Source organism: Diadema setosum, chromosome 18 (assembly GCF_964275005.1).
Source record: "Diadema setosum chromosome 18, eeDiaSeto1, whole genome shotgun sequence".
Lineage (NCBI taxonomy): Eukaryota > Metazoa > Echinodermata > Echinoidea > Diadematoida > Diadematidae > Diadema > Diadema setosum.
The window spans coordinates 13932240-13945865 of record NC_092702.1 but is presented as its reverse complement, the minus strand read 5'-3'; the positions used below and the strand labels follow the sequence as shown (position 1 = coordinate 13945865).

At 36.0% G+C, this 13626-nt stretch overlaps 1 protein-coding gene across 1 annotated transcript; it reads right to left on the bottom strand.

The window, feature by feature from the left end:
- Nucleotides 1-7322: 7322 nt before the first annotated feature.
- On the bottom strand, nucleotides 7323-13064 carry LOC140242007 (uncharacterized). The gene is made up of 4 exons (XM_072321751.1): nucleotides 12837-13064; nucleotides 11869-11967; nucleotides 8118-8294; nucleotides 7323-7505 (listed from the first exon to the last, which is right to left on the bottom strand). Exons 1-4 carry the CDS (start codon nucleotides 13062-13064, stop codon nucleotides 7323-7325), a joined length of 687 nt encoding a protein of 228 aa, XP_072177852.1.
- Between the last annotated feature and the right edge of the window lie 562 nt (nucleotides 13065-13626).

Genomic DNA, 13626 nt, shown 5'->3' with positions numbered 1-13626 from the left:
AAATGATACCTTCATCAAATGAGTTATACGGTACCTTAAAGCGAAACTCCACATTGACAGGTAGATTTTCAGAAATAGAGTGAAATCAAACAAAAAGGATGGTAGCAGATTCAATAAATTCAGATTAAAAAAAAAAAAGCCCGCATAACTTTTTTATAAAGTCTAAATTTCCTTGTATTTCATATATTACTATTTTACTATGATATACTTGACATTCCCCTGAGATAAAAATTTATGAGAAAGATTAAGTTGTGCGGTTAGATGTGCATTGTGTTATCGAGCTCCAACAACCTACGTGTTGTATCTGATGAATTAGCGACCAAAAGATAATTTTTGTCTTATTGTGAGGAGATGACAACATAACTTCATCTTTGATTTCTGTCGTGAAAACTTCAGGTAATTTGATAACTCTTGATTTGGATAGACATGATTTCAGATAGATGTCTACTTTGAGCTCCCTCGTGATGGAAAAATCCATTATGACCTCCATAGTGGAGACATTACATTAGCATAACATTGTATTTTTGATAATAATGTTTGATTTGTTTGTAATTCATTCTGGCTTTATTAGATGTCAGCGTTGTCTGGGGCAAATTATTTCTAAATAGGGTCCCATTTTTTTTTTTCTGTAAACACAACAACAACTCTTATTCTATCACTGATTTCAATGGAACTGATTTCTCTTTTGGTGAAATTTTTCCCTTTTATCAAAGCGGACAAAGGGTAATCAAGAGAAAGTGAAAGCTTCTTAAACAGAGCAAAGTGTATTGTTGACTCTAATTACATTCTGTATCAAATCTCTAAATCAAACCTAAAGGAGCGGTAGATTAAGATCTTGAAATGGAAAAGTAACCGACATACTATCGTCTATAACTATCCTATGTAAGAAATCCCCCATGTGTTTTTTCAGTGCCTGGCCCTTTGTTCACATTACAAGAATTAGACGCACAAGTTCATTACCGCTTCACGATTCTGCGTAGGCTACTCCTTTTTCTTAAAATGAACCCCCTCACATAAATCCCCAACCAAGCGGCGGTTCTTCTAAATGCATGATAATTGTTTGCACTCCAGACAGCCATATCCAAGCCGAACGGTTGACTCTGGATTGAAAGGGGAAAAAAATATCCGTCAGTCACATGAATAAAAAAAGAAAATGGGGAAAAGAGAACTAATGGCCGAGACTATCAGCTACTCTGGATATTTGAACAAAGGATGATAACAATCATACCCGAACTTCGACCCTGGATTCCCTGTCTAGTTTTCGCTTGATTATGAAGAGCGCATGATTATATTTGTTATCCACCGTTCATACTTCTGCAAAGTCGGGATTTTTCAGATTTCTTTAAATTATTGGATGCTGAATACCATGGTACCAGCTGGCCTCTGCAGGGGAAAAATCATCTTACAAACAATCTTAGAAGAAAGAACTCTTTCAGGAATTCTAGGTAAATGTAAGATTTCTTAGTTTTGTTTGTTCCTACAACAGATGTTTCTTTCAATTAAAAAAAAAAAATGACGGCGCATAGAAGTACATGACATATTTACACTGTCTGATATAATTTATGCATGGGTTATGTTCTTGCTTCTTCTCAATTGGTTACTAGTAATATCAAACAGACATTAAAAGGATAATTTCGTTCTACTATGCACATCGATCGATATGATGCTATTGACTTTTGTTGAGTGGAATGACCAAAAAAAAAATAATAATGCGGAATCTAAAACATGCTTCTATTTCAAGAAAAGCTTATATTTCAGTTGCTGGTCTTAACAGCGATAAAAGCCACTCAATCTTCGGGGCGATATCATCGAATGAAAAATAAGGAAGGATCGGGGAGGAGGTTGAGAAGACAGACAGAAAATAAGACTTGAATAATGTATAAAGTGGTATTATTAAAAAAACAACAACTAACAAACACCGCCCCAACATAGATTATACCGTATACCGGTAGCCAGTTTTCAGAATCAAGTTTTAGACATCATGATAACAGCCCTATATGCTACCACCGTTTAGTCTACAATCCACTGCGCCATTGCAAATTTCATGGATTGTGTATCTATAGCTTATCCCACATCTTCTATATGAAATCAAACAAAGATGACCAGAATTTATGACACGGATGTGGAATATAGGCCCTGGTTATAAAAATGAAAAGCCTTTCCATGTTCAAGTCGAAATCAATGAATAAAGCAAAATCAGACACAGAGGAGAGGGGTTATTGAAGACAGACGAGAAACAAGACTCTCTTAGTTTAACAACAAAAATACATTCACACCATTACAGTCAGAATTCAAAATCAAGTTCCAGACGTTATGATAATATTTCTAAAGCTCACACCGAGTAGTCTCCGAAAACCAATCGGTGTCACCGATACGATGCCACTTGGTCATTGCAGTGCAGTTTTGATTTACTGTGGCACTTCTCCTACTCTGATCTATGAAATCAAACAAAGATGGCCAGAATTTATGACTTGAACATGGAATAGTTCCTGTTGAGAAAAAAATGAAATGCCGTTCCATGCTTGGGCCGATTTCACTAAAAAGAGTTAAATCAGACAGAGACAGAGCTATTTCAGAAGACAGACAAAACAAACAAACAAAAACCCCTATAAGACCGTCATATAAAGAGAAAACACGGTCACTTAAATGGTCAAAGTGCAAACTCAAATTCCAGACATTTGATAATAGACGTATATAGCATGCTCACACGCATTGCGTTAGTTCCCACAAATCCATAGCAGGTGCACCAACTTTACGGAATGTCACTTCGTCGTTGCAGTTTTGGTGGACTGCAATGCATTTTTAGCTTGTCCCACACTGATCTATGAAATCAAACAAAGATGGCCAGAATTCATGACTGTATCATTCGTACGAATAGTCGATACGAATCTAAACGTATGAGTTGTTCAGATTGTATAAATGGATGGCTGCTTTTAGATGTCTCACAGTGGCAAGTGAAGTTCTGGTGATAAAAGTGAAAAGCCATTCAAAGTTTGAGTCGATTTCAATGAATTGAGCAAAATCAGACAAACACAATATTAGGTGGGGCATCTAAGAAGACATAAGATTACAGAGTTATGGAATTGCACATTTTGATCTTTTCGCCAAGCAGTGACAGTAATATTCAAATTTCAATTTCAACTGCAATTTTAAGTTCAATTTCAATTAATCCTTTGTCATATTTCTCAACGTAAGAGAATAATTCTTAACAATTAATGTAATAAATATACTGTTATGACATCACCTTAAAGGGATGGTACAGTATTAGTGGAGATGAGAATTGGGCTTTTATATTTTTGTGAGATACCAAGAAAATACAGAACGTACCATTTTTCAGAGGAATTCCAAATTTATTTGATGAAAATTGGGTTTGGAATGACTGAAACATAAAAAACAAAGTAAAACAAAGCGATCATAATAAAGTGTGGGTCCCACACTTTATTAGAATCGCTCTTTTTTGGATATCTCAGCCATTTCAAAACCAATTTTCATCAAATATTTTTTGTTTGAAAAGATTTTATTTTCTGCATTTCATATTTTCTTTCAGAATAACAAAAATAACAAAGGCAGGTTCAATTACACAAATACAATTCTGAAAATTATTGACATATTACATAGTATGTCATATTTTGTATGTAAAGACAAATGAAACGTTAAATAACATACAAAATGTTTATATGGCCAATAATGACTTAATTCACAGTACAATATATAATATATACATATGATGCAGAGGGCCGCCGTTATAAGCCGTGCTTGAGCAGACGGACAGCCAGAGTTAAATTACCATTTTTTATTGTAGTACTTGAACACTAATACAGATGGGCCATGTTAAAGTGCGTGTAAATCCAGTTTTATACAATTACTTGGTAAACAGGAGTGGTGCCTGTGAGTGCGTGTGCAGGTGATGAAGCGCGAAAGTGTTGATGGTCAGCACTTCTAAGAAAATGATTGGATATGTTATAATATGGGCGAAGGGTCAAGCAGCAAAGTAAAAGAAAAGGAAAAGGGGGTGGACCAAATATTGCCTTGTTGTTGAGTATAAGAGGTACATGTTTAATGATTACTGTACCGTATGATATTGTGCCAAGAAATATTTCTTTGTATTTGCCTTAAAGGAATAGAGAGATGTGCACTGTTTTATGTGGAGAGGGAGTGAATTCCAAATATCAGGCCCGTTATGCCGAATTGATTTTTGAGCTAATAGGAGTTTAGGGTAATAAACGTTGAATTCCTCATAGAATTACATGCTCTTTCATATTTCATACGAGGTTTCTCATTATCTCACCAAATGAAGTTAGAAACCTGAAATTACAATGTAGGTCTCAAGCAAAACTATACGATCCCTTTAACTGGGAAAAAGGAAACACATAAACATAATTGTCATAATGTCAAAAATCATCATACTAACAAAACAAGTTAAAGCAAAAAAAAAAAAAAAAATGGAACCTACATGGAAGTGGAGTCTAGTCAACCGTGGCTAAAGAGGAAACAAAGTGATGGTGTCAGTATTATGGCAGTTTAAATTACATAATCAATGTTAGTACTGCAAACATGACAAGACTCCCTAATGTATCGTTTACACATAGCAGCAGACGGGATACTTCGATCTGATGTAATCCAAAGCGTGATGAAAACAACAAACCTCGTAAAGATCCCCCAAAAGTTCATGGTCAGCAGCCTGTGCGAGTAACGGCTATGATTCAATTGCGGTCAGCCACATTTAACAGCAGCTACAAAAATGTAAATACAGCTGAATATCACAACCCAGTTCTTTTTTTTTTAATTCACTGTTTGCAGTAATGAACCCAATTCTCTACTTTTACAATACTAGCTAGAAATGGAACGGCAACTGAACTAAACAAAATTTCCCCCTTTTTTCAGAAATGTCACGAACATTGTATATCAAATCGCATATCTATATGCTCGTTAGAGATGTCAAACTGAAATATCGTCCAGTGAGTAATTTGGTGTTTGAATTTACTCATTTACATCTGTCTTTGTGATATAAACAAATGAAGAAAAAAAGATAAAGCTTGATTTTTGTTTTTGCGTTCTCTCTCTCAAAAATTCACACACGCACTCACACACACACACACACACACACACACACATATATATATATATATATAGTGTATGTACCTTGTGCATTTATTATTTTTTTTTTGTGTGTGCATCGTTTAGATGAATAATTCAATGAGCTATCCCGAAGACTAATTATTTGTCATCATTTTACACCAAGCACAATGTATATAACATGTATTGTATGCATATAAGTATATATATATGTGTGTATGTGTGTATGTATGTATGTATGTATCCCGAAGGTGCGAATAGATAATTCGTATAATCATAATGAATAGTAGAGTATATTAGCTATTACTACAGTAACTACATTATAACAATTGCCATTATCATCTCATCAAACGTTCGCATATAAACTCTGAGCATGTGATTGGAAGAAACTGCACATAAACGTACTTGTTTTTATGCATTCTTTCTTTATTGAATGAACTCAAGGTATTTTATCCCATGATCGACTCCCAGAATCTTACATATCTGTTCTCTTAAACAATATATTATATGCACAACTGCATCAATTCAAAATCCTTCATAAGGCTGCTATGAAGCTCTACAACTAGTTACATCGTGACAATACCAACGGCATTGAATACTACATAAATTGACGAACACCAACAACACAATAACAGCAATTTCAATACTACGAATGATAATGATTAAATAGAGGACATTTACAAATAGGTTGAAGCAAAGAACATACAATATTGTTCTTTGAAACTGAAAGTTCATACAATATGTATTACATAAATACGGATAAATAATGACACATAAATATTATTATGGAATAGACCTGGCATGTTATGATACTTGAAGTTAAAAAACAAGTTGCATCACCTTAAAGTCCTGCCGTGTGTGGGAATAAACCACAAATATATAAATACATTACATGAATTTGATACAACGATAGTACTGTTTTGTTATAAATACTGTTGCATCATTTCACTGTGGGAAGGCAGAATTTTCATACGAATGAAATATCACATGCATCACGACAACCATCTCGTGAAAATGAATCGAAAGATTGACAAGCCACACGCAAGATCCACAATCATGTAATACTGCCAATATGATATTTTCTCTCGTTTTCTGTGAATAGTCTTTACGCGTTGTCTCTTGAGTATGTGTGGAAAGGATACTCATTTCGGAATCTCATTCGGCTGTTTGCATAATTAAAAACAACAGGCAGTATATACTCAGTAGAATACGTGACTGAATGTATAGCTCATAATAATAAAACGACAGAATTGATGTGTTATTCCATGTTGGAGCATCTGGTTAATTTTTTAGACTTTGATTTGCCGACAGTATTCATTACATTATAAATCATTGTACGTGGCCTACGAATAGTTATGTTACATAAATGCATTATGCAGCAAGATGTAAGACCGCGCACAAATAGTCTTACATGGCTATTCGCAGTCATTCAGCAACTCAGATTTTCAAGTTCAAAGAATCAATGCTTGTTGATGTGAGATGTTTGCTCCACAGCAATAAATAATAGAATGATGATAACAGTATGAACGTTTTGCAATAATGGGAACCTTTTCTTCATCCGAACTGGAAAATCACGCACCAAATTTACTTCTTCCCATTCGCACTTCGTACATCACAGGCTTCGTTACACTCACTTCCATGAATACATACGATATACAGTCTTTGCATATAAATATTGAAAATAGTTATTGTAATACATGTATGTATGTGTGTGTTTGTGTGTAAGTGGAAAATAAAAGAAAAACAAAGCCCAAAATGGGTTTTACGGAATTTCACTTCAACATTGTCAAAAAAGGGGAAAAGCAGGAATCTTGTTTATCATTCATCAAACACGTACAATATAATGTGACAGTAGAATATGCTGTGAGTCAACCGCACATGATTTCCTTATCTAACGAAGCTATAAATACAATAAATAAACGGCAGAAACCATGGTCTTGATATAGACACATTCTATCAAGCAAAAACACGCACGCATTGCATAATCAGTGAGAATAAATTAGGATGTTCATTACATTTCAAACTTGTGCGTTTCAGCGAGGACATTTCGAAAACCGCACGGATAATGAACAATAAATAACATTTCTACATTTAGTTTTGAAATATTGCTTTGAACGTACTTGCATAATGAAGCTTTTGAAATAAATAGACGGAAGACTATTACATAAAAGGCTAGAATCTACGCAGGCAGGAGGAGAGAAAGATCATGATCACTGATTGTAAAAATGACAATTCCAAGTTATTCCTTATAAGGACGGCGTGTGTTGCATTTTCAGGTAACTGTAGTGCTGCATTGACGCAGGGATATAGTTGTAAACGTTGTGCAGTAGGTAAAGGCTGCGAACGTTGTGAACTTGGGTGTTGCCAGGCAACCAGTCAAGACTGGTGAACGTTGGGGCGGGGCCGTTCTCGATATCTTGGTGCTGCATCTATGACGTAACAAAAGAAATTAACACAACATAAATAATGTTATGATGATAAAAATGTTCGTGATATAATAGGACAGACTTTGGTATTCAATCTGTTTCAATCATCACATCCACTGACGGGCATACAAAAAAAAATGAATAAATGAATAAATACGAATACGAGATGCACTTTCAAAACGAAATGAATATTTTCAGAAATACTAAGATTGAAGAATAGCGTAAAGGAGAATTATTATAAGTGTTCATTCCTGAATATCGAATTAAAAAGAGAGGAGGGGAAGAAGAGTGCAGTTAGATAGGATATGAGGAAATGGTACCGGAAAATGAGGTAATTGACCTCAGTGAGGGGAAAGGGAAGTGCGATGGAGAGAGACGGACATGATTTTCACCAACTGTGAGATATTGAACATGTAGAGATGATTACCTTTAGAAAATATACTAAGTAAACATACATGCACACACACGGACACACACACACACACACATATGAGAAAGGGAGAGAGAGAGAAAGAGAGTAACAGGAATGATAACTTACGTCATAAGTATATTGTACTGCATGGAGTCCCCGCGTATTATATCATAAAATGAGTAATGAACACTCAGAGAACTTACCAGGCCATCGATTTTGACCAGGAGGCGGTTTAAAGTATGCACTATTTGGGTGTAATCATCAACAAAGGTAGAGTCGCCTCCTACAACGATGTTCTCCTGGTCGATCAGCGATTCGAGTACGCGTTCGTATGTGCGAAGGAATTGCTGGTGGGTTTGCAACAGCTCTTCTTCGCTAACCTTTGGAAATTGGAAACGAAACAGACAGACAGGAAGACGATGACTAAGGAGAAACCGGTCGAGAAACAAATATTGGTGTTTCAGAGCATGGGATCATTAATAGGGTATGAACATGCAGAATTTCGAAGAGTGATAACGTGTATGTATAGGCCTTCGCGTTGCATGCCAATGATGGATTTTGTTTCATCAAAGTTATTTGACTTTTTTTTTCTTATTTTTATTTGATGATTCAAACAATAGTGTTAAAGTATATTCATACAAAATATAACAATGATATCTATATTATTGATACTGATGATGATAAAACGAGAATAATCATGAATATACTACTACTAATAACATTTTGATAACAATAATAATACTAATAACAATGATATCTATATTGATAATGATAATAGATATAACAATAAGAATGATAAACATACTTCTAATAATATATTTTTGAAAGCAATAATAACACTGATATCAAAATTGACTGTGACCATAGCATTCATCACACTAAAAAAAAATGCTTAAAGAAAAGGGTATCTTTTTGAATGATCTGATCTGATTTCGAGGTGAGATCGTAACGCTTTACATTTTATTACCAGAAAGAAAGACATACAGCACTAACAACAAAACAAGCAAATATACCCGATTAGACAGTTTTTATACATTACTTAGGGTATGGTTAAACAATCTGTCGGCATACCTAAGCTGCAGATAATACGTCTTCAAAAGAAAACTCTGGTGCAGTTTATTGCAATTCTAGATCGTGTTTTGAAGGTATTGTAGGATATTGATTTTCTACTGTAATAGCCAATTGAGAAGACCCATGTTTGAAATTCAGTTAGGATGATTTACATCATTGTGACGCGTGCCGCTAAAAATTATGTTTTACACGCACCCCCCCCCCCCTTAAAAAAAAAATCCCAACGCAACATATGAAAAAAATAATAATGTGGGATAGTGGTTTGTTCAGAAACGAAATGCCATTTTAGATGAGCAAGGCTCGAGCCCGATTGCAGAAGTCATCACTCATGTATAGTACAGATTGTACTTGAGAGTGGCAACTTTAATTGCGTACATGAAGGCCAAAGTCTATCCCACAGGAGCAGGAAGCTGTATAGAAAGCGGCTTGTGACCAGGGTTTCGACCACAATCGTTTTTTCTTCTCTTTTCCTGTTCTGACGACAGCATCGAGAGCATTTCACAATGAATACCAAAAGGCTTTCCCCATGCAATGATAAAAAGGTGTCATACGGAATTTTCCGTCATCACCGAGACACACCAAATAAAGTTGCAATGGAAAAATGCAAAATTAATGAAAACAAAGTAGCCTTCATTGCAATGGTTTATTCGTATGACCCAATAATTCCTGTCATCAACCGGAAAATTTCCTCAAACGTTATAGTAATTTAAACTTCTCGTTTCGAAATTGCAAGTTATTGTGGGTTGTGTCTGACTTCATGCCTTGTCATCACGCCCTTCCTCGAACACGGACACGCCTCTAAATTTTCTCATATTTGGCAGATCATCAATAAACACATTTCCTTTTTACTTACTGCTGTTTGCATTTGTTCATTATCGATGATGCACTGGCAATTTATTGCAAAGATTTTTACCTCTCCCTCCTGCCTCTCATATATACTTGTATTCTTATAGCATATCACTATAAGTACACACAGCTTATAAATAGCTGTCCATAGGATCATAATCGATCGTGATTGTCACTTGCACTGCCGTAATAATTGCTGTCTGTTGCCCTTGATAATAATTACTGTTGTCTAAAAGACCTCATGAAAGATCAGTTTTGTGCTGAATGAACCGATTGAAAATAGTATGTCCAACAACTATGAATTCACGCAAGAAGAGATATAACATAGAAAATATATACTTAATAGATTACTGAACAGATCATTTGATCACTCTTCAAACAGAGTTATATTTCATACCACGCCTTCGTTGACAGACCTGTTATAGAATTAAGATATCTGACTTTTTTTTTTCTTTCTCCAGCGTTTTTTTTTTTTCAAGTCAGAAGAGGAACCATGACAAAAGATTGGAAAACCCGGAGTCTATCAATGATATCTTAAATAATCATAAATTTCCATGTCACAAACAAATGCACTCTCGAAGAATAACAGCAAAATAAAGTACCCCCCCCAAAAAAAAAGTAGCAAAAAAAAAGAACATCCAGAAATATGCAACAGTGTACTAAGTTGCTGTCACAATCCTTCGATATTGAAAGCACACTAATCCAACAGAAGATAGGTGTGTACATAATATATAAACTATATGTTAAGAGAGGGGCATTTAGGGCCTACATACAACAAATACTCTTAAGGGGTAGTACAATATCTGAACGCAAACATGAACACGCAAACACACACACACGCACGCACACATAAATTTTGATATGCGAAATGTGAGGGAAAGAGCGCATGAGAAAACAGAGATATATATAAGGAGAGAGGGGGGGGGGGATAGATAATAGATTCGTTAATGTTGTTAACCGTTATAATTTGGACTTTGAGACAATCCGATGAGTCATTGTCTCTCACCCCAACGAATATCTCCAGAAGCCTCATGTGCCACTTAGGTTTGTATGCATGACTAGGCGTATATGGGTGAGCGGGTGTTCTGTATAACGATACGTGTGTGTCTGTTTGTGTTTCTGTATAAATATCTTGGTGTTTACTATAATGTACTTATCACTCGTTATACGATTAACTTTCTGGGAAGTAGGGACTGTTGTACGAGGATAAGGTATCGGCCGTTTCATTCATAAAAATATCTTCCGCTAAAATTCCATCCCTTCCATACACATATTAATGTAGTTATATCAGTAATAATCTTGCACACGCTCTTAAATTTCGAGCACATTTCGCGCGAACAGGGAGATAAGAACGCCTAGTATCTTGTTTTCAATTTTTGCTTGAGTTGAGTTTAACTTGCCATTGCAGTTTACCGATGTTGACCAGTATTACCAGCTTGAAATGGAATTAGATTCAAACATTACTTGCTAGAGTTCAGTCACATATCTAACTGTCATTCATTTCCTGTATATCATGACCCAGTTTCCTTTTCCAGACCCCAATCAAGCCTATGGAATATGGGTTTAGGGTCTCTACTTTTACCATGAAAGTGAAAATACAGGCATCAGGTAAACTGACGACGTGTAACCATTCGGAAAAATATAATATTATATACAAAGTTGGTTACTCGTAGTAATAGACATGTAGTAAATTTAATCAGAGTAATGGATAAAATAAGATTCCCTGCTGTCGTTAACCATAACTTGTAAACTGCCAAGACAAAAAGGTTTGCAGAGGCATCCTAATCTATTCAATTTGTTAAACCCTAGAACGCAAACGTGTCTTCTTCAGTATTCAACAATCTCAGAAAAAAGTAACATTGGAAAAATACATTATAAAGAAGATACTATACAGAAAAGAGAAAATTAAAGACAGACTAAATTAGAGTTGTAGAAGGAGGAAAAGGACCAGAAAAAAAATATGATGATGAAGAGAAGGAAGATGAAGACGACAAGGGATAAGACAAGGGATGTAGACTGAAGTTCACTTTTTCTCACCTGCTCGGTGTGAGTTGACGGTAGATCCCTGGTGGTGAGAAAGCCGTTGATGACGAGTTCGGGCGCCATCACGTCCGTCTGCTCAAAGCGCTGCGTCTTCTGTGATGGAACGGTAGTGGAGTTAGTGCTATTGGTCGTTGTTTGATTCATGTCGGTGCTAATGAAGGCATCAATCTGCCGATCGGTGGTCGGCAAACATAATGATGACGTGATGATGACGATGGACGAACAGGAGGTGATGTGTGAGTGAGATGGATGAAGACAGATGTGATTATTTAAAAAAAAATAAGCAGTGATGGAGTGGTAAAAGAAATGATCAAATGGGTGCTGAAGTAGATGCATGGCGTCAAAGAACGAACAACAAACACTGACAAAACATAAAGGATGTGTTGGAACTGAACTTTAGCGGAAACTAGTACATGTGCACAGGAACCGAGAGAGAATCGATCGTGAATAACGGAAACACAACGAAATGTTATCAACAACCCGAATAAATGAACTATGGTAAATTTAGCACAGGGCGAGACAATACGTGCAGAGGTGTGTGATGACAAAATTGTCGACTGGTTTTACGCTTAATATGGTCATCAAAACTCATGTGTAAAATAACTCATTATCATTGTTCAAAGTTGTTAGTTTCAGACTAATCGAATACCTGTATGACTTGTAGTCAATTAAGGCCTACCATAGTGCTGAGCAGGAGCTGATTTAAAAAGAAATATAAGCCACAGTCGAAATCCAGGTATTCGTAAGTGGATATAACTCATTTAAAAAGCATGTGTCTTTTTTGCTCCCATAGCAGTTCATCAGTAAGAAAACTTCATTTGACGTTGATGATGACTTTCTTCTATATTGTACAACAGAATAACGAGCAACTCAATAGTTAATAAAGGAATAACATTGTGCGGGAAAAATTAAAGCTGCATGGAAGATGAAATGAATAAGTCGAAAGCCTATGGGTGACTTACGAATGAAAGGTAGACGGCCTGAAACTGAGTGAAGAGGGCGTTGGTGTCATGGAGGAGCAGGTCATACTGGTCATATACCGAGATGGGAGAAGTAGTGGCTGCGGCCGCTCCTGCCACGGTCGGAGCGACAGTGGTTGTTGGGAAGGCTGATGTAGCGGCGAACAAGAGAAGGAACTGGAAGGCGATAACTGCAAGGAACACGGGAGGCAAAGAACTGTGGTGAGCCATAATTCTGAAACAGTTCCCTCGAAATTGAATCGAAGAGAGATATTTGACACTTCCGACGATGGAGACAACTTTTCAGCAATGAAACCATCGACTTCCATCATTGGCTTTAAAGGGTCTGTGTAATTAAAAGAGCAAACACAGTCTAGTGGCATTCCAGTAAAATGCGATGCTAGGAGTCGGGGATTTTACGTTATTCAGTGAATTTGCGACAAAAGCCGTGCACGTGACAGGTTCTTAATACGCTGGAAAAATCCCCTTGGTTATCACTGTGGACTGTAGTTCATCGAATTCATGACTGACGCGTGTGATTGTAGATATTATAACCATTTGTTTCTGCAAATCTTCCACGTCCTTGGAAATGAACATAATAGGGTAAGAATAGGTTGTTTCCTTCTCTTTACTCGTCACTAAGTGTTGTTTTTTAAAAAAAAAAATCAAAATGAAGAAGAATAATGGCAAAACAAAAACTGCAAAGAAATAAACGATCGAATCAAAATGAAATATATGATATTGTAACCAAAGCAACTCCCGCTTACTCGATTCAGTTTTAACGTGGACAGTT

Coding starts and splice junctions, on each gene's coding strand:
- LOC140242007 (XM_072321751.1), bottom strand. CDS start 13,064: ATGGCTCACCACAGTTCTTTGCCTCCCGTGTTCCTTGCAGTTATCGCC. Junction 11,968..12,836: donor AGGCCGTCTACCTTTCATTC/GTAAGTCACCCA, acceptor GTTCCATCACAG/AAGACGCAGCGCTTTGAGCA. Junction 8,295..11,868: donor CGTCAACTCACACCGAGCAG/GTGAGAAAAAGT, acceptor CAATTTCCAAAG/GTTAGCGAAGAAGAGCTGTT.